The sequence below is a fragment of the Oryctolagus cuniculus genome, chromosome 10 (genome assembly GCF_051225735.1).
Source record: "Oryctolagus cuniculus isolate XC-2025 breed Fujian yellow rabbit chromosome 10, ASM5122573v1, whole genome shotgun sequence".
Taxonomy (NCBI): Eukaryota; Metazoa; Chordata; class Mammalia; order Lagomorpha; family Leporidae; genus Oryctolagus; species Oryctolagus cuniculus.
In genome coordinates, this window is record NC_142876.1 from 101,977,393 (window position 1) to 102,002,660 (window position 25,268).

General features: G+C 65.3%; 1 protein-coding gene across 10 annotated transcripts; it reads left to right on the forward strand.

Annotated features, from left to right (window-relative positions):
• The first annotated feature begins 1,135 nt into the window (after positions 1–1,135).
• On the forward strand, positions 1,136–25,087 carry PLXNB1 (plexin B1). 10 transcript variants are annotated; one of them, XM_089306331.1, is made up of 40 exons: positions 1,976–2,110; positions 2,406–2,583; positions 2,954–3,187; positions 5,949–6,001; positions 6,625–7,737; positions 8,372–8,554; positions 8,793–8,921; positions 9,046–9,146; positions 9,272–9,404; positions 9,612–9,768; positions 10,072–10,180; positions 10,258–10,366; positions 10,734–11,396; positions 11,601–11,723; positions 11,888–12,010; positions 12,291–12,384; positions 12,462–12,634; positions 12,790–12,941; positions 14,627–14,732; positions 14,871–15,007; positions 15,196–15,372; positions 15,506–15,677; positions 15,803–16,045; positions 16,549–16,725; positions 16,818–16,966; positions 17,383–17,483; positions 17,583–17,800; positions 17,896–18,074; positions 18,197–18,263; positions 18,414–18,560; positions 19,285–19,453; positions 19,638–19,741; positions 19,822–19,906; positions 20,126–20,298; positions 20,400–20,560; positions 20,650–20,797; positions 22,282–22,346; positions 22,482–22,557; positions 23,247–23,321; positions 24,413–25,087. In XM_089306331.1, the coding sequence occupies exons 5-40, from the start codon at positions 6,631–6,633 to the stop codon at positions 24,515–24,517; spliced, it is 6,390 nt and encodes a 2,129-aa protein (XP_089162457.1). In that variant the 5' UTR covers positions 1,976–2,110; positions 2,406–2,583; positions 2,954–3,187; positions 5,949–6,001; positions 6,625–6,630; the 3' UTR covers positions 24,518–25,087. The 10 variants fall into 10 exon arrangements, with proteins under 10 accessions (XP_051707608.2, XP_089162458.1, XP_051707606.2 ...); XM_089306333.1 differs by having other exon boundaries at positions 6,779–7,737; XM_089306330.1 differs by lacking the exons at positions 1,976–2,110; positions 2,954–3,187 and adding an exon at positions 1,902–1,920.
• The last annotated feature ends 181 nt before the right edge of the window (positions 25,088–25,268 follow it).

The window sequence follows — 25,268 nt, forward strand, 5'->3', positions numbered from 1 at the left end:
TTGAGAGCTGAGATCCGGGACTCGAGGGTCGGGCCCCTTCCGTTCCTGCCTCCCCGTGGTCCTCTGTCAGGGCTGCCCTGGACACACTTGCTCCTGAGGCCTGGTTTTCTGGATTTCCTGGCCCTGTCCTCTGCTTGCCTGACCTGCCCATGTCAGGTGGCCTGGAGGCTCTGGTCAGTGCAACCTCACCTGCTTGTGAGTCAGCCCACTTACGTCACTTCCGGATCACAGGGGAGAATTTGGCTGTAGAGCTGGAAGAATGATCTGAGGAGAGGTGGGAAGAAAGCTTGGGGACGTCGTCACAGGAATGGTGGCCAACCTGGGTCCCCAGTGCAGCGAGGGCTTCGGGCAGTGCTGCTGTGCTGGGGCTGGGTATGCCGAGCTTGGGATGACCTTGACAGGTGTGGGCAGAGCTCAGGCTACCAGCAGTGTGAATGCACAGGAAGTGATGGGGAGGGGCCCCCGCCCCCCCATAGGGGCATGGAGGCAGAGTGCCCTTAGAACTCCTGATCTCTGTGATCCTTGACCTCCCGGGCTAAATGGCCGTGGGTGGCCTTCTGTAAACAGGGAGCTTGGGGGATGCTGTGTACTCACAATGGAGCCTAGTGGAGAGCCCACCCTCCCTGTAGAACACACCCAGCTCTTTGCAGGGTCTGTGGGTAGCGGTTTGTTCATCGGTGCCTGCACAGCTGACTGAGCAGAGGCCCAGTAGAACCAGGAGTGTCTCCTGTGAGGCACCCTTCCTACCTTCCTGGAGCCTGGCTCAGCCTGGGCTGTGAGTGTGGCCCAAATGGCCGCATTCTGGCCCCTCCATCCAGAATGACCTGGGATCCTGGTGCGGCAGGAGGTGCCATGACTGTGAGCAGATGAGGGGAGCAGTGGGGTTCACAAGAACCAGGTTCCCTTCTGGGAAGAGGCAGATCCTGAAAGATGTTTGAGTGAGTAGCTTTGGGGAGGAAAGGCCCCTGGACACGTGGAAGGGGCTAGCGCAAGCTGCAGAAGCAGGAAAGCCAAGGTAGGCAGCCGAGGGAGGGATTCTCCTGACAGGCGGTGCTCCGGATGGGGTGGGGCTTGTGGAGCACACCGTCAGAGAGCAAGGTGAAAGACCTGTGCCAAGCCGCCGCTGTGGACCAAGTGCTCCGTGTCTGGAACTCAAGCGCTGGAATCCAAGTGGAGGAAGAGGGTTCACCTGAAGAGTTGGGGAGGGAGAATTCGGAAGGCACAGAGCCTGGTAGATGAGAGGGACTGCGGGGAAGCCCTCGAGGAGGTGGGGGGTGGGAGGAGGGTGTCTGTGACCCTGGCTGTCAGGGCAGTAGCTGGGGTGGACGACCTGCACCTCCAGGTTGAAGCTTCCAAGTGATGTGTGTGCCTGTGCGTGTGTGTGAGAGACAGTTTTGTTTCCCAGGAGGCTGTGCCAATGGCCTCGAGCCAGAACTCTCCAGAAGTTCTAACAGGATGGGCTAGGTCCTGGCTCCCGTTGCTGTGGATGGGAAGGGACAAACAGGCCTCAGGAGAGAACCCTCCTGCCCAGCGTTTCCTCCTGCGAAGGCCCAGGAGTCCGCCAGTGAGGCAGTCTAGACTTGCCCAAGGCTTCTCAGCTTGGGGTGGTTCCAGGTAGGGGCCTGGGACGGAGAGGAGGGCGGGGCGCCCATGCTGGTGCACCTCGGCCCGGTGTGCCAGCTTCAGCGGCCGGGCGAGGGGGGTTCACCCCCACTTGCTGGTGAGCAAATAGGTTGAGGGGGGGCGGGTGTCAGGTTACAGGGCTTAGCGATGGCGCAAACCCAGGTCCAAAGCCCGAGCTCTGCTCTCAAACAGCGCAAGGTGGGGGCGGAGGGAGGGGCTGGCTGGTGGGGAGTCCCGGGAGAAGGAGCGGTGGGCAGGACCAGGTGCGCAGGGGAGAAACGAGGCGCCTTAGTTCAGGTAAGGGAAGTTGAGGGAGAACGGCCACAGGAGCCCGTCCTGGAAGGGAGAGCGGGCGGGATGGTGGCGGAGGCGGCCAACGAACAGACGGGCCAGGTGAGGCGCGGGACCCGACTCCGGCGAGGCGAGAGAGGCCCGGCCGCTCCCCTCCCGGGAGGGCTCCCAGTTCCAGTTCCAAAGCAGCGCGCAGGTGAGGCCCCGCGGGGGCGGGGCGGAGCAGTGTTGCCATGGCTACCGCCGCCGGGCAGCCCCTGAGCCCCCTCCCTATGCGGGAGGGGCTGTGCACCCCCGCACTTGGCGGGCGCGGAGGCCGCGCGGCCGGAATGCGGGGTCCCGGGCAGTCCGGGGCCGTGCGCCCCGCTCTCCCGGCTGCTTCCGGCCTGGCCCCGGCGGCGGGCGGGGGGAGGGCGGCCCGGCGGGCGAGGGGGGGGGGGAAGGAGCGGAGCCGGGCCCGGCCGACGCGGCTTTGTCTCCTTTGTTCCCAGCGGTGGCAGCGCTGCGGCGGGAGGGGCGGGCAGCGGGCGCAGTTTTCCGCCCCTCGGTCTCCGGGTAACAGCTGCGGCTCCGCCAGACCCACCTCCGGGGCAGGCCGCCGCGCACACAGCCGCGTCCCGAGCGGCCGGCGCCCCCTCGGCGCGCACATCCCGCGCGGCCGGCCGGGCGGTGAGTGCCGGGCGCGGGGCCGGGGCGGCGGGGCCCCGGCGAGGCCGCGCGCCCCGAGGCGGAGCGGTCTGGGGCCGGGATCCGGCCGGGCAGGGGCGGCCTGGGGAGTGGTGGGCGGCTTCGGCGCCGAGAGTTGGGACCACGCTTCTCCGCGCGGAGGGAAACTCTGGCGGCGCCGCCTGTAACGCGATTGGGAGACAGAGGAGGTGGAGCTGCTCCTCCGCGCCCCCTCCTCGTCGCCGCCGCCGCGCCGGGGACCGACCGGCCCCTTCCCCGCCCTCCCGGGGCCACGGGTGGGGTCCTCGCCCCGCGACCTGGTCGGGGAGGGGGGAGGGCCGCGGCGCCCCCTTGAGAGTAACAGCCTTTGCAGGTGCGCTCGCGGGACTGACAAAGGCGGACCCCGAGCCTCCAGGCTTGAGGGCGCGTCCCGCTCCACACTTCGGGTGCGTGATGGTGAGCACCGCGGGGCATCTTGGAATCCCGCCGGCGGTGGCTCTCCCACCCGCGGCAACACACGGCGGACAGGGTGGGCAGTGCGCACGGCCGCACCGTCAATGAATGGAGCAGGGGGCGGAGAGGGAGTCCTGTTCCCACGGACCCCCAGGTAAATGTGCAGGTGTGGAGTGTGGAACGGCTGGGCCGTGAGCCTCGTTGGTAGGTGAGGACAGCTCCACGAGGTTTCAGGAAGTGCTTGCTTTCTACAGGCGGCCATGGGCCCTGCTGAGGAGGTGCAGAGAGAGGTGGGCCCAGAAGAGGCCCACCAGGCACGCTTGGGCATGGGCAGTGAGGCCTTGGCGGTGAGCCTGGACAGAGCCCCAGAGGTGGGGAGTGGGAGGAGATCTGACGGTGCAAGTCGGGGACAGGAGGCTGGCTCCAAATCAGCATATCGGCCTTTCCAGTCTGCTGGGGTCAGCCATTAATAAGAGGGGGGCCTGCTGCCTTGCCCGAGGAGATACCAAGTGGCTTGGAGAGTGGGCAGGGGGCATGGTCTCCCCTAGCAGCGGGGTTCCCTTTACCACCACACAGAGAGCACCTGCTCTTTTGCCGTCTGTGAGCTGGAGCCACACTCCCTGCCTTTGAGGAGCTTCAAGTCCAGAGCTGGGGGAGGGGGGCACATCAGCCTCAGCTCTTCCATCCCCTGCTGCCCGGAGTGACCTCCTCAGCACCCTGGCAGGATGGCTGGGTGTGGGAGTTAATGGGCTAGAGAGGGAGTGGGCATTCCAGGCAGCAGGACAGCCGCGTGACTTGACAGCAGAGGAGCGAACCGCTGTCTGTCGTTCAGGCATCAGGAACGAAGAGCATGTGGGGGGCGGGGGGCTAGAGGGCCTTGGCCTTTGTCCTCTGACCCACCTCCCCCGGGGGGGGCACCAGAGGCCCTGGGGGCAGAGATGCCCTCCAGTTCTGCTAGAGGAAGATCCTGGCAGAGGGGCTGGGGGCTGCTCCAAGGACCGCAACATGTGTGTCCACACGCAGGCGGAAATGTCACTGCCCTTCTTTGCTCCTCCCGTGTGGGGCAGGGGAAGAACCCTGACAGCTTTCCCTGGAGTGGCCCAGCCCCAGGCCTCCAACCCCGCCCGTTCTTCCTGTGGGCCCCTCTGCCGGGCTGTGATTTCCCATTTGGGGAGTGACTTGTGGTTGCCTCTTGAGGGATGGAGAAGCTTGGCACCAGTAGGCTCTGAGCAAATATTTGTAAGCAAATGAAGGAGCGAATGTTGATCTGCAGGACCCAATGCCCAGGGCACATCCCTGGCATGAGTGGCAGGAGGGGTGAAAGGCAGCTGAGTGTGGGCCGTGGCCTCTGGCCATCCCCAGGGAGGCCCAGTCCTCCCAGAGGAGGAAACTTGCTCTCTCCATCCCTTGGAGACAAGGTGGGGGGCTCCTGGGCAGCCTGGCCTTGCCACAGTCCTGGGATTCTGGCCGGGTTCGAGACTTTCCCTGCCGCCTCCCCCCCCACCCCCTTGGGTGGCAAACAGAGGCGGCCTTGTTCCCGCTCCCAAAGAGCTGCCCTGTTCTCTGCACACTAAAAATGGAAACCCCCAAGCTATTTTGGGAGCAGTGCCCAGCCAGGCTGTGGCCGTGGCCCCCCTGCTCCCACCAGGCTGTGGCCACAGCGTCCCAGCTCCCGCCACCAGGCCTGTAGACCCTCCTCTGAGCCCTGGGGGGGGGGGGGGGCTGTTCACTTTTTGGACAGCCTCAGAGGCACCCTGCTGAGACCTCTGCAGGGGTGAAGAGGAGCAAAGGCTTAGGACACTGCACTGACAGCCTGGCAGCTGGGTGGTGGGCGGGGCGGGCAACGTGGCCTGGGCCGGGCAAGTGGGGGAAGTGTCACCCAGCCTGGGATGCAGGGTTTTTCCCATCACTTTGCCGACCTTGATGCTGCTGGCTGAGGACACTTGGGTCTGGGGAAGGTGGTATTGCCATGATTTCCTGATTCTGGGACTCGGGGGCTTCGGTTCCGGCCTGCAAGGAGGGTCCCAAGAGGAAAGCAGGCCTTTGAATCTGGGGAGGCCCTGGGGACCAGGGATGCAGCCGGGCATGGTGACTTCCTCCGGAACACCTGCGTCTTGGCCGTCACTCTGGGCCCCGGCACTGCTCTCACCTGCAGGAGAGGAAATAGTGAGAGACAGCCCAGCTTCCACGGCTCTCTAGGACGTTGGGCTTGACCAGGGAAGGGTGCAGGAGTGTACGTTTGAGGATGTCTGAATGTGCAGATGTGCGCACCTGTGTGAGGGTGTGTCCATGTGTGCCCGTGCAGAAGTGTGTGCCTGTGTGTGTGTGCACTGCCAGCTGTCTACACGGGTGTGTCTTGTGTGGACTCTGAACGTGGGAGCTTCTGTGCTGTGTCGCCATTCTGGCTGTGTGTGTGTGTCTCTGCTGTGTGTGTGTCTCTGCTGTGTGTGTAGGTCCTGTCTGTGTCAGCGTGTGTGCAAGTGCCTGGGGGTGGGGTGGGTTGGTGTGCCTCCATTTTGGTGCATGTCTGCCAGTGTGCTGGTGGCTCCTGGCCTGTGTGGAGGCTGTGTATCTGGTCCCTTCACAGGGCATGGTGGAGAGGAAAGGACCCAGAGTGGGAGAGGGCTGTGCTGGGGGCCTGGCTGGGCCCTGCTGGCCGTGGGTCTCCTTCCTAGCTGACCTTTCCCAGGCCCCTCAAGTGCCTGCCTCTGCTGCCCTCCCCTCCCCTGTGGGCTCTGAGGAGGCGTCCTCTGTGGAATGTGTTTGGTGGCCGAGGGCCAGGCTGGGCCTTGCTCCACCGGCGGCTGGGCAGTGGGGAGGGGTACTTCGGTGCTGCCTTCACGGTGGGGAGCCCAGGGCGCCCTCGTGCCCGCGGCCCCGTCCCCAGCCTCATGCTCTGCTTTCCCCCTGGCTAGGTGACTCCTGCTCAGGTCATGCTGTTGTCTCCTGATCCAGCCGGCCCTGCCAGGTGAGCCTGGCCGCACACCTAGGCCTGTGGCAGCAGAGTGACCCCACTGTGCTGAGGGCTTCCGAGGAGGGGCCCAGGCTTCGGGACCCCACACTCTCAGCCGAGCCTCCCTTTTTGCGTCCACCTGTTGGTTCTGTGATTATTGTCCTGAGTTCTGGGCCTGAAAATCCCCAATCCTTGTCCAGCTCTGACTTGCTGGTGGCCCAGGGGCCCTCACCTTCCCTCTTCTTTATGCTCTGGAAACCCACATCCGTAGAGGGCACTGCCGCCTCCCCTCGCCTGCTCTCCAGTCCCTTCCAGGCCCTGCTCCCTGTCTGATCCTCGTGTGGCCCAGGGCAGTATGGGTGAAGGTGGCATGGACTGGGTGCAGGTCTCCCAGGAGCAGTGCTTACAGAGATGGGTGGGGTTGATGTTTCCGGGGAAAGAATCTGCTATGCTTGCCCCTTGACAGTGTGGTGGCCTCGGGGTCGGCTTGGACCGTGGTGTCCGTTAAGCCTGATCCTCCTCGGCTCAGCCCTTGGGCTAGGAGGGGCATCTTGGCAATGCCCCAGCCTCGTCCCTCACCAGTGATCCCCGGTGCTCGGGTGGCCACATGAGCTCTGCTCTACCTCTCTCCCTGCCAGGTGACCATGCCTGCCCTCGGCCTGGCTCTTCTCCAGGCACTCTGGGCCGGGTGGGTGCTCGCCCTCCAGCCGCCTCCACCAGCTGCTTTCACTCCCAACGGCACGAATCTACAGCATCTGGCAAGGGACCCCACCTCCGGCACCCTCTACCTAGGCGCCACCAACTTCCTGTTCCAACTGAGCCCTGGGCTGCAGCTGGAGGCTGAGGTGTCCACTGGGCCCGTGCTAGACAGCAGGGACTGCCTGCCTCCCGTGATGCCCGATGAGTGTCCCCAGGCCCAGTCTACGAACAACCCAAACCAGCTGCTCCTGGTGAGCCCTGGGGCCCTGGTGGCGTGCGGGAGCGTGCACCAGGGGGTCTGCGAGCAGCGGCGCCTGGGGCAGCTCCAGCAGTTGCTGCTGAGGCCGGAGCGGCCTGGGGACACCCAGTATGTGGCTGCCAATGACCCCGCCGTCAGCACTGTGGGGCTGGTGGCCCAGGGCTTGGCCGGGGAGCCCCTCCTGTTTGTGGGGCGAGGATATACCAGCAGGGGTGTAGGGGGCGGCATCCCCCCCATCACAACCCGGGCTCTGCAGCCCCCAGACCCCCAAGTCGCCTTCTCCTACGAGGAGACGGCCAAGCTGGCAGTGGGCCGCCTCTCCGAGTACAGCCACCACTTTGTGAGTGCCTTCGCGCGTGGGGACAGCGCCTACTTCCTGTTTTTGCGGCGGGACCTGCAGGCTCAGTCTAGAGCCTTCCGTGCCTATGTGTCTCGCGTGTGCCTCCGGGACCAGCACTACTACTCCTATGTGGAGCTGCCTCTGGCCTGCCAGGGCGGCCGCTACGGGCTGATCCAGGCTGCAGCCGTGGCTGCGTCTGGCGCCGAGTCCGGTGGGGAGGTGCTCTTTGCCGCCTTCTCCTCGGCTGCTCCCCCGGCTGTGGGCCGGCCCCCATCAGCAGCTGCCGGGGCTGCGGGAGCCTCTGCCCTGTGTGCCTTCCCCCTGGACGAGGTGGACCGGCTTGCCAACCACACGCGTGACGCCTGCTACACCCGGGAGGGCCGTGCTGAGGACGGGAGCCAGGTGGCCTACATCGAATACGACGTCAACTCCGACTGCGCGCAGCTGCCCGTGGTGAGTTCTCTGGCTGCCGGCCTTTCCCCTTCCCTGAGGCCGCTGGCCAGGGCAACTGGAGAGAAGAAGGGCCAGTCCAGATGCTGGGTGCTTCCTCTGTGTGCCTGGGAGGGAGAGGGCGACTCAGCACGCGTCACATTCAGGGTGACGATGGGGTGTTTGAGGGCTTTAGGGTAGGGGCAGAAAGTTGGATGGTGTCCCATTGTTTTAGGTTCTGAGCAGGGGAGGGAGGTGAGAGTAGGACCTGCGTGGCCACAAGCTCAGGTTGGAGAGCAGGGAGAGGGTGTGCGCAGGGGTACTGAGTCGTGGGGAGGTGGGGACAGTGCAGGGGAGTGCACTGGGCAGTGAGGAGGCAGCTGGGAAAGTGGCCCAGGAGGAGGCTGAGCACAAGAACTGAAGGAAGCGGCTCCTGGGCCAAGGATGGGGGGGGGGGGCACCAGTAGAGGTGAGGACTCAGGACCGAGAATGTGGGAGACGTTGTCCCAGGAAGAGTTTTTTAGGGAGGACAGTCGAGCCTGGGGCGAGGCTGAGGTTGTCCCAGGAGGACTACAGGGAAGACAGGCTTGTTCTGGGCTAGCCGGGAGGGGTGTGGGTGCCCAGGGAGGGTCTTATCAACACACCTTGCTCTCTGTAGGACACACTGGATGCTTATCCTTGTGGCTCAGACCACACACCTAGCCCCATGGCCAGCCGTGTCCCGCTGGAAGCCACACCAGTTCTGGAGTTGCCGGGAGTTCAGCTCACAGCTGTGGCAGTCACCATGGAGGATGGACACACCATCGCTTTCCTGGGTGACAGTCAAGGGCAACTGCATAGGGTGTGTCCACAGGAAGTCCTAGGTCTTACCCAGGATCTAAAGGGTACAGGTGCTGGGGACCCTGCCTGGTTGGAGTCACCTCTGTGTCCCCTAGGACATGGCCTCCAGCCTTGTGGCTCCCTGCCCTCTCTGGGCTGGTTGCACCTGTCACAGCCTAGGGGTCCACTGTGGGTGAGGGAGGGCCTTGGGCCTGTGGCCATGGACTTGGTTCCCAGACCTGTGGTCTCTCTGATCTCAGGTCTACTTGGGCCCCGGGAGCGATGGGCAGCCATACTTGACACAGAGCGTCCAGCAGGGGTCTGCAGTGAGCAGAGACCTCATCTTTGATGGGACTTTTGAGCACCTGTATGTCATGACCCAGAGCACAGTGAGTGGCAGGCACGAGCCAGGGCGTGGCTGCTGGAAGGAGCCTGGGGCGGGGCCAGGGACCGGTGGGTGGATGAGCCGCTGGTGTCGGGGTTGCTGGCCTCAGGTGCTCTCTGCTGTCACAGCTTCTGAAGGTTCCTGTGGCGTCTTGCGCTCAGCACCTGGACTGTGCGTCTTGCCTGGCGCAGAGGGACCCATACTGTGGGTGGTGTGTGCTCCTTGGCAGGTTAGTGCCCCACCGACCCCGACCCTCCTGGCCCTGCACCCTGAACCCCTGCTCCCCACCTTCCATGCTGGGCATACACAGGGCCCCCCACAGGTCACGGACGGGTGCTGCTCATTCTCGCTCAGGTGCAGTCGCCATTCTGAGTGCTCCAGGGGCCAAGGCCCAGAGCAGTGGCTCTGGAGCTTCCAGCCTGAACCAGGCTGTCTGCGAGTGACAGCCATGAGTCCTGCCAACATCAGCCGAGACGAGAAGAGGGAGGTGAGGGACCCTGGGAGTTGGTGTCAGACGCACCCAATAGCACGTAGCCTTGCAGAGTCCCTTCTCTTGGAGCCTTGATTTCTTGATTTTTATTATGACCCAGGCCTGCGGGTGTTGGTGAAGGCTTGGGGGTGAGGGGCTGGTGGTGCCTGCCCATATAATTGCTGCCCAGGGGCCCCAACAGTGTGTCCTGTGCTCTCTTGGCAGATTTTCCTGACGGTGCCAGACCTGCCACCCCTGTGGCCTGGGGAGTCGTATTCCTGCCACTTTGGGGAACATCAGAGTCCCGCCCTGCTGACCGGCTCTGGTGTGATGTGCCCCTCCCCGGACCCTAGTGAGGCCCCGGTGCTGCAGCGTGGAGCTGGTGGGTGAGAGAAAGGGCCGGGGCCAGCCCTGGGGCCCGGGAGCCCCTGCCTGCTCCTGGCTGGGGCTGGGGGAGGTGTGGAGCCGGGCAGCGAGCCCTGTGTCGATGCCTTTCGCTGAGTTCCCTCACTGGCACCCCGCCCCCTGAAGTCTGTGTTCTGTGGACTGTGCTCCTGTGCTCCGTGGACTGTACCCCCCAACCCACTGTATGCATCTTTTCCCTTTTCGGGAGGCTCACCCCCCTCTCAGGGTCTGAGCACCCTGCCCCGCCCTCAGCCCCGGCACCTCCCCCCTCCCCCCACAGACCACGTCTCGGTGAGCGTGGAGCTCAGGTTTGGCGCTGTCGTCATCGTCAGAGCGTCCCTCTCCTTCTATGACTGTGTGGCAGTCACGGAGCTCCGCCCCTCCGCACAGTGAGTTCCTCCCCGTGCCCCCTCCCAGTCCCCGACTGCCCCCGGCAACCCCTGCTCCATGGCTGTGCTCCGTGCAGGTGCCAGGCCTGCGTGAGCAGCCGCTGGGGGTGCAACTGGTGCGTGTGGCAGCACCTGTGCACGCACAAGGCCTCCTGTGATGCCGGGCCGATGGTGGTGAGCCAGCAGGTGAGCCGCACAGGGTTTGGGGGCTCCAGAGAGGGTGTTGGGGGGCCAGTGTCTGTGTGCCTGCCTGCCTGCCTGCATGCGTGAGGTCCCGTCCCGAGCCCCTGTGCCTGTGTGTGACTGACCCACTGGACAGCGGCTGCTGCACGCCCACCGGGTCGGGGGCAGAGGCCGGCAGGCCTGGCCTTTGGCCCCACCTCGGTCCAGACGCCCCTGGAGCCTCCCTCCCGCTTCTCCTGCGGAGGATTAATGGGCTGTTTCTGTTTCTCTTTCCTTGGTCTCCTCTCCTCTTAACGTCCCCTTTGCCTGCCTCCTGCTCCCGCGCCTGCCTGCTGAGTGGCCCTTCCTGGCTTCCTCTGCCTCCCTTCAGAGCCCGCTTCTCTCCCTAGCCCCTCCTGCAAGAGATGTGCCCGGCCCCTTCCCACCCACAGCCCCCAGAGCCTCGGTCAGCCCTGCTCCCGAGCCCCTTCCGGTGGAGCCGGGGGCTTCCTCCACAGCCGCAACCTGGGATGCCCCCTCTGAGGCCGGGCCTCCCCTGCTCAGCCCCTGGCCAGGCCCCAGCCCCGTGCCCTCCCCGGCCTTCACAGAGCCACCTCTCCACGAGCAGCCCCCCTCTCCCACATCCCCCCCCAGACCTGCATCCACTGCCCCTGCCCCCTCTGACTTGGGACCTAAGGCCACACCTGAGGACCCCTCGGCCTCCGTCCCGTCACCCTCAGAGGTGCCCCCTGCCGACCCCAGCCCTGAGGCCCCTCCCTCTGCGGTGCCCCTGGACCAGCCCCCTGGCACTGCTCCTGCCACCACTTTCCCAGGGGCCGCTGGCTCCCCGAAGCCCACCCCGGACTGGCTCATGAGAGAAGGCGGCGAGCTGCCCGAGGCGGACGAGTGGACGGGGGGTGACGCGCCCGCCTTCTCCACTTCCACCCTCCTCTCAGGTGATGGAGACTCAGCAGAGCACGAGGGCCCTCCCGCCCCCCTCATCCTCCTGTCCAGCCTCGACTACCAGTACGACACCCCCGGGCTCTGGGAGCTGGTGAGGCCCAGCCCAGGAAGGAAGCCTCGGGAAGGCTCGTGGGGAGGTTGCAGCCCCTTGCTTGCCTTGCGGTTCTGTCCTGGGGGGATCCAGGGCAGGGTGCGGGCAGTCTGCAGCCCCACACCGGCCTGACGTGGAACCCGGCGGGGGCGGGGGGGTGGACAGCATGGGCTCCATGGACTGCCACGCTCTTGGTGCCTGCAGGAAGAGGGGAGCTGGGGGGCAGGCTCCTGCCCGTGCGTGGAGAGCGTCCAGGGCTCCACCTTGATGCCGGTGCACGTGGCGCGGGAAGTCCGCCTGCTGGGCAGAAACCTGCGCCTCTTCCAGGTGAGAGTGTCCTGCTCGCGGCCCCCTGCATGAGCCCTGGGGAGCAGGAAGGGAGCACGGCGCCAGGTCTCAGCCCCAAACCAGAGGCCGTGCTAGGCAGCCCACGCGGACTCACTGGGGCTGGCTCCTGAGGCTGCCCCATCAGCCGTGTTGTTTGCCCCCAGGACAGCCCGGGAGACAATGAGTGCGTGATGGAGCTGGAGGGCTTCGAGGTGGTGGTGGCGGCCCGGGTTGAGTGTGAGCCTCCTCCAGACACCTGGTGCCACGTCACGTGCCAGCAGCACCAGGTGCAGACCGAGAGCCTGGGTGGGCAAGGGTGCACCCGCCCTGGGCTGCCTACGACCTTAGCTGGCTGTGCCATGCTGAGCCCAGCCCAGGCTCTGACCCTGCAACCCCGACTTCACGCCTAGATCTGACCATGTGCCTCACGGGGTCCCTGCAGCCCAGCTTTGGCCCGCAACTTGAGGGGTCCCTAAGCTCCAGTACCACCATTCTGGAACTTTCTGTGACTCCCTTCCCAGTGCCCCCGCCCTAGGCCTATGCTTGACCCCACTCCCCTTTCCCCAGCTCAGCTACGAGTCTGCACTGCCAGAGCTCCACGTGGGGCTGTTTCTGCGCCGGGCGGGCCGACTGCGAGTGGACAGGGCTGAAGGGCTACACGGTGAGCCCCCAGGCTGTGCTGGCGGGGGGAGCCGCGTGCTCCCCGCCTGCCCTCACCTGCGTCTCTGCCACCCCCAGTGGTTCTATACAACTGCTCCGTGGGCCGTGGGGACTGCAGCCGCTGCCAGACCGCCCTGCCCCAGTACGGCTGTGTGTGGTGTGAGGGGGAGCACCCACGGTGCGTGGCCCGGGAGGCGTGCGGTGAGGCTGAGGCCGTGGCCACCCAGTGCCCTGCGCCTCTCATCCGTTCGGTGCGTTGGAACACAGCCCTTCCTCGCCGCTGCCCTTGCAGGGAGGGTGCGGGTGCCCTGGTGCATGGAGCCCAAAGGTGGGAGGCCGGGGCTGCCCCCCAGGCTGTCACATGTGAGCAGGCGGGTGGCAGTGAGCAGTTCTCGTTCCGGAACAGGTGGAGCCACTGACCGGGCCTGTGGACGGGGGCACCCGGGTCACCATCAGGGGCTCCAACCTGGGCCAGCAGGTGCAGGACGTCCTGCACACAGTCAGCGTGGCTGGGGTGCCCTGTGCTGTGGACGCCCAGCAGTACGAGGTCTCCAGCAGGTGAGCCGTTTGGCTGCGGTGTAGGTGGGCTTGGGGGCTGGCTGTCCTGCTCAGGGCCTCCCACACACCACTTGCCCTCTCCCTCCCTCCCCACTTCCCCTTGCCTTCATGTCGTCACAAGAACTCTGTGCTGCAGTGGCCCCTGGCGCCCAGGCCTGGAGGCTCCTGGCCTGGACTGGTCTGGGATATTCCTGGGCCTGTCTGGGGCAGGTTCTTTGCCCAGAGCTGAAGGTGGGCCTGCTTTCTGGCTCCGCCTAGGAGTTCTGACCTGGCCCTAGCAGTCACGGTGGGAGCAGGGGCCTCGATGGTTTCAGACAGCTGTGCTCTGTCACCATTGACTCTTCTTTCCCGAGCCAGGCTCTGCGGGAGGTGAACTTGCGGCACACTTGCTAGTGCCAAGGCCCCTCTGCCCAGTGTCCAGGGACCCCCAGCTGCCTTTTCAGAGCTCGTAGCTTGCAAAGGTCTGGGGTCATGGGAATCTGGCTGGCTGTTGAGGGGCCCCAAATGTGTACATCTTGGACATTCGCCTGGAGGTATCCACAGTGGCAAGGCCCAAAGCCGGCTGGATATCAGGGTGACCGGGAAAGGCTGCCCCAAAGCGCGCGGAGCAGGTCCTTCACTCCACCCTCAGAGGTTGGAGTCTGGCGGGGCTCCACAGCCCATACCGCAAACAAGGAACCGCTTTGCTAGAGCCCACGGGGTCGCCCCCAAGCGTGTGGTGACCGAGAGCTCGAGGTCCCTAGTCGTCTGCTCGTGGTTTCAGAACGGTGAGACTTAAGTCATTCGCAAGGTGATTTCCAAAGCGGTGAAAGTACGTTCCGGCTGGGCGTCCCCTGAGCGGGTCACACATCTGTTCTGCTCTCCCCAGGCGTTTGCAGCGACCGTGGCAATGTCACGGAGTCGAGCCGCTTCAGGCTTGACGTCCTGGAAATGACTTTGCTGCCAGCTTCTGGCTGGTGGCTGAGAGCCAGCGTTTCCTTAGAGCTTCACGTGCGTCCCCACGTGTGACCAGAGGCTTGAGGGGCCTCTGATATCGTTAAGACCTCACGTTTCCATCACCTGGGGAGTGAGGGCTGTGCACTTGATGGCTGGCTGGGCCCTTCGTTAGCCCAGTAGCTCCCCCACAGGCAGCCTCAGAGGGCTGCTTTTTTTGCCTTTTTTTTTTTTTTTTTTTTAAGATTTGTTTGAAAGGTAGGGTTACAGACAGAGTGAGGGAGAGACACACAGAGAGAGGTCTTCCATCCACTGGTTCACTCCCCAGATGGCCGCAGTGGCCGGAGCTGAGCTGCTGAAGCCAGGAGCCAGGAGGTGGGCCAAAGCACTTGGGCCATCTTCCAGTGCTTTCCCAGCAGAGAGCTGGATCAGAAGTGGAGCAGCTGGGACTTGAACCGGCTTATGGGATGTCGTCACCGCAGGTGGAGGCTTAGCCCACTACACCACAGTGCCAGTCCCAGGGCAGCTTTGTAAATGTATTCCACAGCTTGGGAATCAGTTCCTCCTTTCTGGGGACTTCTGGGATGCAGGTGAATGCCTCCAGGAGTGCCCTGAGAGAGAAAGGACCCCTCTCATCTGTGGCGTATGGCGAGGGGGGACCACCTGTCCGTGGTGCAGGGGCAGGGGCTGCTGGGTCCGTCTGGGGAGCCCGCAGTGCAGCCCAGCACCCCCAGCCTGCCCTGTGCCTGCAGCCTCGTGTGCGTCACTGGGGCCAGTGGGGAGGAGGTGACCGGCCCAGCCACAGTGGAGGTGCAGGGAAGAGGACGCGGTGTCTCCGACGTTGCCTTTGCCTACCAGGTGCTGACTGCTGAGCCCCGCCCTCGGCCTGCGGCTTTCCCCTTCCTGGGGCTCCGCCCAGGGCCATGTCTGTCTTGGGCTCCCTGCCTCTGTTCCAGGCCTGATGGTGGCTATCTCTTGCTATTCTCCCTCCCCTAGGACCCGCAGGTGCGTTCCATCTTCCCCACCCATGGGCCCAGAGCCGGGGGCACCCGCCTCACCCTGCGCGGCTCCAACCTTCTGACCGGGCGGCTGGAGGACATCCAAGTGGTGGTTGGAGAGCAGCCGTGTCACCTGTGAGGACCGTTTTCTCTTGTGGAAGTCCATGCACCCCAGGGAGACAATGGGGTGGGAGGAAGTGGGGGAGGCAGCAGAGGGAGGGGTGCAGTGGGAGAGCAGCCTTTAGGGCCGGCAGGGTGCGGTGGGGAGGAACGCCGTGAGTGCTGAGGGGGCTGGGCCTGCCTCCCTCTCCTCTCCTCTGCAGGCTGCTGGAGCAGCAGTCGGAGCAGCTGCAGTGCGAGACCAGCCCACACCCGGTGCCTGCCACTCTCTCCGTGGCGGTGTGGTTTGGGGCCACAGAGCGGAAGCTTCAACAAGGCCAGTTCAAGTACACGTCGGATCCCAATGTCACCTCTGCTGGCCCTACCAAGAGCTTCCTCAGGTGCTGGGCAAGGGTGTGGCTGCACGGAGCTGGGAACCCTGTGCCACAGATGGGCTCGTGCCATGGGGCTGGGGCTAGGCTGAGCTTGGATCTTGGTCACAGGAGCCACAGTGGCTCACACGCTGTGTTTCAGTGGCGGCCGTGAGATCTGGGTCCGTGGCCAGAACCTGGATGTGGTGCAGACGCCAAGAATCCGAGTCACAGTGGCCCCCGGAGCGCTGCGGCCCAGCCCCGGGCAGGGACGGCGGCGCCGTGTGGTCTCCGAGACGCCATGTGCCCCTGGAGCTTCCTGTGGCGGTCATCGCGTACGGCGCCCCGGGCCTCCCCTGCCTGCCCTGGGGCCCCCACTCCGCGCCCCGAGGACAGCCGAGGGGCGTGCATCCCGCCTTTCCTCACCCCCCCACCTACCTCCTTGTCTTCCTCCTGCCAGTTCGAGGAGCCCTGCAGCGTGAACTCCTCCCAGCTCATCGTGTGCCGCACACCCGCCCTCCCGGGCCTGCCCGAGGACCGCCGGGTCCGGGTGGAGTTCATTCTTGACAACCTGGTGTTCGATTTTGCAACACTGAACCCCTCGCCCTTCTCCTACGAGGCCGACCCCACCCTGCGGCCCCTCAACCCCGAGGATCCCACCGCACCCTTCCGGCACAAGCCCGGGAGTGTGTTCTCCGTGGAGGTACTGCGGATCTCCCCACCTCCACCCCCGCTGTTGGACAACTCTGCTGCGCAGCAGAGAGGCTGTGACCGTGGAGTTCGAGGCCGGGGCGGCCGCGGCTCCTCATCCCTGCTGTGGCCGGGGCAGAAGGGGCCAGTGTGAAGGTGCCCGGCCTGGCACGGGCGGGGCTCTGACCCTGACCCCGGCAGGTGTCTGAGTGGCAGTATGTCTGGCTTGGTGTGCGTGGTAGCTGTGCCGTGGCTGGGCTGGTTCTCCTCTGGCAGCCCGGCTCACACAGATGCAAGGGCACCTGTTATGCACATGAGGTTGGCAGTAGGTGGGCACTGAGGCCACAGCTGGTTACTCTACCAGTAGATGCAGTGGGAACTCAGGTTGTGTTGGGAGCCTGGGCAGCGTGGGAGGGCATCTCGGGCTGTTGGCTCCGCATGCAGAGTGGTACTGAGGGACCAGGGGCTGGGATCTGGGTTCGGCATGACTGATCTGTGACCCCATCTATATGCCAGGGGGAGAATCTGGACCTTGCGATATCCAAGGAGGAGGTGGTGGCCATGATAGGGGACGGCCCCTGCGTGGTGAAGACCTTGACCCGGTACCACCTGTACTGCGAGCCCCCCGTGGAGCAGCCCCTGCCACGGCACCTCGCCCTCCGAGAGGCGCCCGATGCGTTGCCCGAGTTCACAGTCAGTGGGCAGGTCCCGGGCTGGGCTGCGCTGGGCTGCGCTGGGCGTCGGGCGTGTGCTGGATCCCTGTTGACTGGTGCCTCCGTATCCAGGTGCAGATGGGGAACCTGCGCTTCTCCTTGGGCCACGTGCAGTATGACGGCGAGAGCCCCGTGGCGTTCCCTGTGGCAGCCCAAGTGGGCTTAGGAGTGGGCACCTCACTTCTGGCCCTGGGCGTCATCATCATCGTCCTTATGTACAGGTGGGTGTGGCCAGGTGTGTCTGGCCGAGGGAGAACAGACCAGGGGAGTGGGCCAGGGGCTAATTTTTTTGGCTTGGTGGGCCTGGTGGTCTCTGTGGCAACTACTCAAATCTGCCACCTGGCATGAGAGCAGCCACGGACAGGGTGGAACCACCCGGGTGGCTACGATCTGTAGTTACAGAAGTAGGCTGTGGGCGGGCTTGGGCCTGGGTGCCATAGTGATCACACCGGGCTCCACTGTGCCAGGTCCCACAGGGCATGGGAGGCAGTGACTTGACGGGGATGGGACAGGCTAAATTGTTTTGGGCTAGCTGGGCTGGGCTGGCCTGGGGGAGGCCAGGGTGTGCCTGGGCCAAGTGGGACCCAGCAGGGCTTCAGGCCCCTCCAGCCATCCCCGCCGACCTCGGTGTGAGCAGGAGGAAGAGCAAGCAGGCCCTGAGGGATTATAAGAAAGTCCAGATCCAGCTGGAGAACCTGGAGAGCAGCGTGCGTGACCGCTGCAAGAAGGAGTTCACTGGTGAGACTGTGGGCGCAGCCCCTCGCCCCCACCCCGGCCCCGCCCCCGCCCCAGCCGCTCCCGGCGCATGCGCCAAACCCAGCCCCTGCTGCTCCACAGACCTCATGACCGAGATGACGGATCTCACGAGCGACCTCCTGGGCAGCGGCATCCCCTTCCTGGACTACAGGGTCTACGCCGAGAGGGTCTTCTTCCCCGGCCACCGGGAGTCGCCCTTGCATCGGGACCTGGGCGTGCCCGAGAGCAGGCGGCCCACGGTGGAGCAAGGGCTGGGGCAGCTCTCCAACCTGCTCAACAGCAAGCTCTTCCTCACCAAGGTGCCTCCCCCCCCCTCCTCCTCCTCCCTGGCGCGGCCCTGGCCTTGGCCTTGGCTTCCCACTGTTCCTGAAGCCGGCGCTGTCTCCGGCTGCAGTTCATCCACACGCTGGAGAGCCAGCGCACCTTCTCGGCCCGGGACCGCGCCTACGTGGCCTCCCTTCTTACCGTGGCGCTGCACGGCAAGCTCGAGTACTTCACCGACATCCTGCGCACCCTGCTCAGCGACCTGGTGGCCCAGTATGTGGCCAAGAACCCGAAGCTGATGTTGCGCAGGTCCGTGGCTTGCAGGGGGGAGGTGGGCGTTGGGCGGGGCCTCGGCTGGGGCGGGGCCTCACAGATGAGAGAGCCCCGCAGCCCCCTGCTGACCCTGGCCTCTCCCTTTCCTGTCGCCCCAGGACAGAGACCGTGGTGGAGAAATTGCTCACCAACTGGATGTCCATCTGTCTGTACACCTTCGTGAGGGTGAGGGAGGCAGAGGCGGACAGGGCTCCCGGGCAGGCGGGATCGGGCCCCGCCCCATGCAGCCCGTCCCCGCCATGTGTCCTCGGTCACCTCGTGTCCCCTGCACCTCTGCTGCCCGCCCGGGGCCCCTAAGTGCCTGCACTCCCGCAGGACGCGGTGGGGGAGCCCCTGTACATGCTCTTCCGGGGGATTAAGCATCAAGTAGACAAGGGACCGGTGGACAGCGTGACGGGCAAAGCCAAGTACACCCTGAATGACAACCGCCTGCTCAGAGAGGACGTGGAGTACCGGCCCCTGGTGAGGCAGGGTGTGCGTGTGTGTAGTGTCAGTCCCTGGTGGGGCCCACAACAGGAGGATGTGGGGGGCTCTTGACTGCAGCTGGATGCAGGCCCAGCCTGGCCGCTGGTGGCTGCTGGAAAGAGGCCTTGGGACGAGCTTAGCAGGGCAGTGCGGAGGGGACAGGCCTTGAGGGGACAGAGAGGTTCCTCAGGCTCCAGATGGCCACCGCCTGGTCTTGGGAGGAGCCAGCCCTGCCCTGCACTGTGCGCCTGAGCTGTACTGGGGCCCGAGTGTCTGCTGCTCATCTCCTTACGTCGCCTGCCCCCAGCAAACCTGCTTGCCACCCACCTCTGGGTGGCTTTCCTCTCTGCTCTTTGAGGAAATTCTATTTGGGCACTGCCACTCCTCTGTTGGGATAGGTGGGGGATCCCTGCTTCTGTGGGCTTCCCTGGGGTCCGTCAGCCTGAGCAGTGCAGCCCCAGGGAAGAGCCCTCATGTCCATTCACTCATCTGCATCTACCCCACAGACATTGGCCAGCGCTCAGGGTGTGGGCTGGGGTCAGGAGTGGAGAAAGCTGCGCCCTGGGGGAGGCAGGCAGGTGAAGAGAGAGGTGTCCGGGTCTGCTTGGTGCTGAGGGGTCAGAGCAGTGGCTTCCGCCTGGGTTGTCCCTGCCCTTGGCCTTGTGTCCTGGTCATCCTGTGGTGTGGCATGAACCCTGAGAGCTCCCACGTGTCCTCCTAGACCCTGAATGCTCTGTTGGCTGTGGGGCCTGGCACCGGGGAGGCCCAGGGTGTGCCTGTGAAGGTCCTGGACTGTGACACCATCTCCCAGGCGAAGGAGAAGATCCTGGACCAGCTGTACAAAGGAGTGCCCCTCACCCAGCGGCCAGACCCTCGGACCCTGGATGTTGGTGAGGATGGAGAGGGAGGGCCCAGGACCAGCTCTGCAGGGTCAGTGGCACCCAGGGCAGGCGGGGGATGCTGGGAGTCGGGGCGGAGGCCAGCCTGTCACTGCTGGAGGGCCCTGCTCCTGGTCTCGGGCAGGGTGGCTGGGGCTGCCGCAGGTAGGGGCTCAGTCCTGCCCTGCCCTTGCAGAGTGGCGGTCTGGGGTGGCCGGGCACCTCATTCTTTCAGACGAGGATGTCACTTCCGAGGCCCAGGGTCTGTGGAGGCGTCTGAACACCTTGCAGCATTACAAGGTGGGAGCGGTGGGTGGTGGAGGAGAGGGGTATGGGGGGGGGCGGGGCTGGTGGAGGGCGTCATTGGCTGTGATCCTCAGGTCCCGGATGGAGCAACCGTGGCCCTCGTCCCCTGCCTGACCAAGCACATTCTCCGGGAAAACCAGGACTATGTTCCGGGAGAGCGTGAGTCCGCCTGCACCCCAGTCCCCCGTGATCCTCTGCCCTTGCCTTGCCCCGCCCCGCCCAGGTGGTGGGGGCAGGGCAGGCTTATGCCTGTTTCTGTTCTACCTAGAGAAGCCCTCAACCAGGTTCCCTCACCCCTGGGAGAGTCGGCAGGATCCAGGGGTACCAGGGGATTGGGCACCTTGGTGAGGGGTGATGAGCTGTGGGGTCTTGGCACAGGGACCCCAATGCTGGAGGATGTAGATGAGGGGGGCGTCCGGCCCTGGCACCTGGTGAAGCCAAGTGAGGAGCCGGAGCCGCCCAGGCCTCGGAGGGGCAGCCTGCGAGGTGGGGAGCGTGAACGAGCCAAGGCCATCCCCGAGATCTACCTGACCCGGCTGCTGTCCATGAAGGTGGCCGGGGCTCGCCCAGGCGGGAGGCATGGGGTGGCTGTGACTGTGCTGCTGCCGAGGCCCCCTGCGGACCACCCCCTCCGCCTCCCATCCTCGCACAGGGCACCCTGCAGAAGTTCGTGGACGACCTGTTCCAGGTGATCCTCAGCACCAGCCGGCCCGTGCCCCTGGCCGTGAAGTACTTCTTTGACCTGCTGGACGAGCAGGCCCAGCAGCACGGCATCTCCGACCAGGACACCGTGCACATCTGGAAGACCAACAGGTGGGCCGGGCGGGCCCGAGGCGCGGGCGGGCCTCCCTCCCACCCCCAGCCCGCCCCGCCGGGCTCACCGGCCGCCTCCGCCCCTCCAGCCTGCCCCTCAGGTTCTGGATCAATATCATCAAAAACCCGCAGTTTGTGTTCGACGTGCAGACGTCTGACAACATGGACGCGGTGCTGCTCGTCATCGCGCAGACCTTCATGGACGCCTGCACCCTGGCTGACCACAAGCTGGGCCGGGTACGGCGGTGTGCGTGCACAGCTTCCGAGCTCTGCCGCGAGCTTCAGGGGACAGGGCTGGGGAGGCCTCTGACCTCAGGCGTGCCCAGGCAGGCTTTGTCCCTGGGGCTCCCTGGGTGACAAAGCCTCCACCCTGAGGGGGGAGTGAGAGTGAGGGCGTGGTGTGCCCGTGCTCGGGTTAACGTGGGCGGCGGGTGCAGCCTGGTGTGGGAGGAGGCAGAGCGCAGTAGGGCTGGGCTGGGGAACGCTGTGCTCAGGCCTTCTGGCTGCTGTATAGTGGACGGACTGCAGCCCAAGAGGCCCGAGAAGAAGCTGTGGGTCCTTCAGGCAAGCAGGGCTCGTGTCCATTCCCTCCAGAGGTGCAGGGCAGGCAGAGCCGGGTGGGATGGGTCAAAAAGAAAGAGGGGGCCACGTGATCCCCAGGCCCTGGCTGCAGTGAGCTCAGACATGGTGCTGGTAGGGCCACCACGTGGCTCCCAGGTGGAGACATGGATTTGCCAATCGCACAGTGGCTCGGAAGGCCTGGTGGGTGGTGGAGGCGCCTGTCTGCCGCTGGCAGGATCCGGGAGTGCCAGACTTGAGGGATGTGACACACAGGTAGAGAGTGTGTTGTCAGTACAGCCAGACCCTAGGGTCCCGTGGCGTTTGGCACCTGCGTGTGTGTGCTCGGCAGCTGGTGGGCAGGCCCTTGGAGACCCAAAGGTTCAGGAATGGGGGCTCCGCTTCACATAGACCCCGGGCAGCTGTTGGCCAGGGGTCTCCTGAGTGATGGACCTCTGTTCCTCCTGAAGAAACAGAATGGAAAGGTCACTGCGTGTTGTTGTTCTGGTTCTTCTGCCTGTGATGAGCTGAGAACCACAAGGCCACACCGGGACCCCTGGGGCTACCACCAGGCGTGGCTGCCGTGCGGTGTCTGGGTCCTTAACCAGCTCTTCTCATGCCCCCCTTTCCCAGCAGGAGAGCAGGTGGCTCGGGACCAGTCCAGACCAGGCACACAGCGGGCCCCTAGGACTGACCAGGCCTAGGTCCCCCCCACCTTCCCAGCAGCTTGGGATGAGGCAGAGTCCCGAGGACAGTCGCTGCCCAGAGCCCGCCGCTGGGCCACAAACCTGGCCCGGTGGCGGAGGCCGTGTCGGTGTTACGCTGTGGGCTCTGATGCCAGAGGCCTCCAGGTCCTGGGTAGTCTGGGCAGTGTCCAGCATTCCCTGGCTCCTGGCCAGCCAACTTCTAAAACGATTCCCTGGGGAGCGAATGCCACGCTCCCACCCCCTGCTTGCAGGGTTGGGGAGTGGCCTCAGCCTGACATGGCTCCTCTGAGGCCTAGGCTGGGTGTGATGGAAGGAGGGGGTTCCTACAGAGGGAAGCGGGCTCTGGGGCCAGCCATCCTGGAGGTGAGAGGGGCCTGGGTAGGTGGGACTTCCTGTGCCGGGCGGGCTTGGCTGACTGAGCTTACTCCTCTCTTCCCCCCTGCTGGTGGCACCCAGGACTCCCCCATCAACAAGCTGCTGTATGCTCGGGATATTCCCCGCTACAAGCGGATGGTGGAGAGGTACAGGGAGGGGTCCCGAGTGGTGGCAGCGGGGGGAGCCTGGGGCACGGGTGAGGTGAGGCCCGGGGGTGGGCCCGGGGGGGGGGCAGGCGCTGGCTCTGTTCACCCAGGAGCTGCTGCCATGTGCTCTGGCAGGTACTATGCAGACATCAGACAGGCCGTCCCAGCCAGTGACCAAGAGATGAACTCTCTCCTGGCCGAGCTGTCCCGGGTAAGGCCCCCTCTGCCACTTGGGCGGGTCCCAGCCGTCCTGCCCTGGTCACACTGCTCCTTCGCGGGCAGCCATCATCGTCACCGCAGAGCAGGCAGGCGTGCCCGGTGCCTGCAGCTCGTGCTGGGGCCTGTGGATGACGGGTTCACGGTGGCTCGATGGCTGGGACTGAGCTCCGGGTCCCACCGGGTCGGCCTTCCCAGGAGGTGTAGACACACCCCTGCCTGCTCCTCCAGCAGCCCCCAGACGCGCGCTCCAGGCATTTCTCAGCAGTGTTTGTGCAGCGCTGCTGACCGCCGTTACGGCTTTGAGGCGTTGCTAGGCGTCAGGCCCTTCGCGGTGACTTTGAGGGTCTCAGGTGCACCACGTGTTAGGAGGCATAGAGGCCGTGTCCAGAGGAGACTGACCCCATGGATGGGGCCTGGGAGTGACCTCAGGAAATACAGCAGAATTAGACTGGGCTAACGGGCTGCACGCAGCGTCTGTGCCACAGGCTCTGGGGCCTTTCCCAGGAGCGAGGCAGGGCCCCAGTGGGCACCCGAGACCCTGCCGACCCTGCAGGCCTCTGCTGACCATGGCGGCCCCTCCTCCCATCTCTCAGGCTCCTGTCTCCCCCTCCCCCTTCCTGGGGGTCGTGGGCCTCCTCCCTCGGGTGGCGGCGCCCTCAGCTCTCTCTCTCTCTCGTCTAGAACTACTCCGGAGACCTTGGGGCGCGGGTGGCCCTGCACGAACTCTACAAGTATATCAACAAGTACTATGACCAGGTGGGCAGACGTGGGTGGACCTAGGCCCGGGCTGCAGGCCTTGAGGGCCTCCTGGGGGGCTGAGGGGAGGAGGGGATGGATGGGGGTTCTGGCCCTGTGACTCAGGTTGGGGGGGTCTCTGGCGCTGCCTTAGGCAGTCGGGGAAGGGTTGGCGCCCTGTTGGTTTGGGAAATGTCCTTTAGGCTCCATTCCTGTTGGGCTCTTACCATGCTCCTCCCCCTCCCAGCTCCCCAGCAGGGGTCGAAGGCATGGTGGGGGGAGGGGTTAGGGCTAGGGAGTCCCCCTGGTCCTGGAGATGGTGTCCAGGGTGTCATGGAGGGACACACAGCTGCCCCCTCCGCCCTGACCTTGCCCTCCCTTGGGGCCTCCCAGAGTCTCAGACTGGTGGCGCAGGGGACCCCGGGGAGGTGGGGCCGGGAGCAGGGGAGGCCTGGATGAGGGTGCAGCGAAGGCCTTGAGGGTCTTTCTGGGGGAACTCCTGGCTGGGCCCCCACCAGTCAGCCTCCGGCATCCCCAGGGAGCCGTCCTCTCAGATGTCTGGGTGGCGCTCACCATGAAGCCGTCACCGTTGAGGCATGAGGAAGCACTCAGAATGGCCCCCAGCCCCCGGCAGCCATCGGATGAGTGGCTCCCTGGGTGTGAAGTCCAGGCTCTGGGCCTTGCTCTGGGCGGGGTGGGAGGAGGCAGGGGAGTGGCAAGCCTGTGCCCCCCATGGTGGGTCCCGTGTCGTCGAGGTGGGTCCCCCTCTGTCTCCCCAGCACCTCTGCGCATCGTTGCCAGGTTCTTGCTCCTAGCCCAGCACCTGGCACGAGGGCCTTGCTCAGGAAGCGCTGGGGCCTGGCTGGCGGGTGAGCCGGGAGGGCTGAGTGGGGCTCCTGGGCACGGTGGGCAGGGCTGACCACCACACCAAGGCTACTCTCATGGGGTGCTGAGTCAAGCACTTCATCAACCCCATGGCTACTGCCTGCCATGGCCCCCTCCCCCTGGAAGTCCCTGGGTTTCTTGGGCTCCCGCCCCCAGGGCTGCAGCGACTCAAGCCCGCTGACGAGTGCAGCCAGCGCCTGGCTGACGGTGCCGTGTCTGCCCTGCAGATCATCACCGCCCTGGAGGAGGACGGCACGGCCCAGAAGATGCAGCTGGGCTATCGGCTCCAGCAGATTGCGGCTGCCGTGGAGAACAAGGTCACGGATCTCTAGGCCCCGGGGGTCCTGGCCTGCTGTTGCCTGCGCCCGCCTGGGCCACTCTGGAACCTCGAGGGAGAGAGAGACCCCTTCTTAGATGCCTGTAGTGACGGACGAGCAGAGTTAGCGGAAGGCGGCTCCAGGTCTCGGCCCTGCTGGACCGGCCTCGAGTGGCCCTGTGGGCCACCTCCTGCGTGACGCCAGCCTGCAGGGCGCTGGGACTAGAGGCGTGTAGACAGTGGAAAGGCCTCCGGGCCCGGGGAGGCAGTACTGCTCCCAAGCCCTGGGCCCTGCCCCGCGGGGAATCAGAGAGGATGGACGAGGGCCTGCCCACTTCCTGTCCTCCTCCGTCATCCCTCATCCTTGACCTCAGTTTCGCTGCCTCCGGCCTTGATGCTGCTGCCACTTCCTAGGTCCGAGAGATGATTGCTTGTCTGAGGCCGCGGCAGACTGACCCTTGGCGGGGCTGGCTGTCCCAGGGCCACGCTGCCTCAGGCCAGCCAGTGTGCACAGCATCTGCTGCAGGGGAGCCTTGGGGGGGGGCGGCCCCACTGACCCAGCTCTTCATTAAAGCATAACACACTGCGTGGAGTCCGATGTGCGGGCCGGCCACTGCCCGACGGAGAGGCTGTGGCTGTGCTGGCGGGCCCCGGGGAGGTGGAGTGCAGGCTGCACCCGCGGTGGGGGGGGCATGGCCCCCACTTGAGGCCCCAGAGTGAGCAGTGGACTGGGTGCTCCTGGGCAGCAGGGCCTGCCGGGGTCAGAG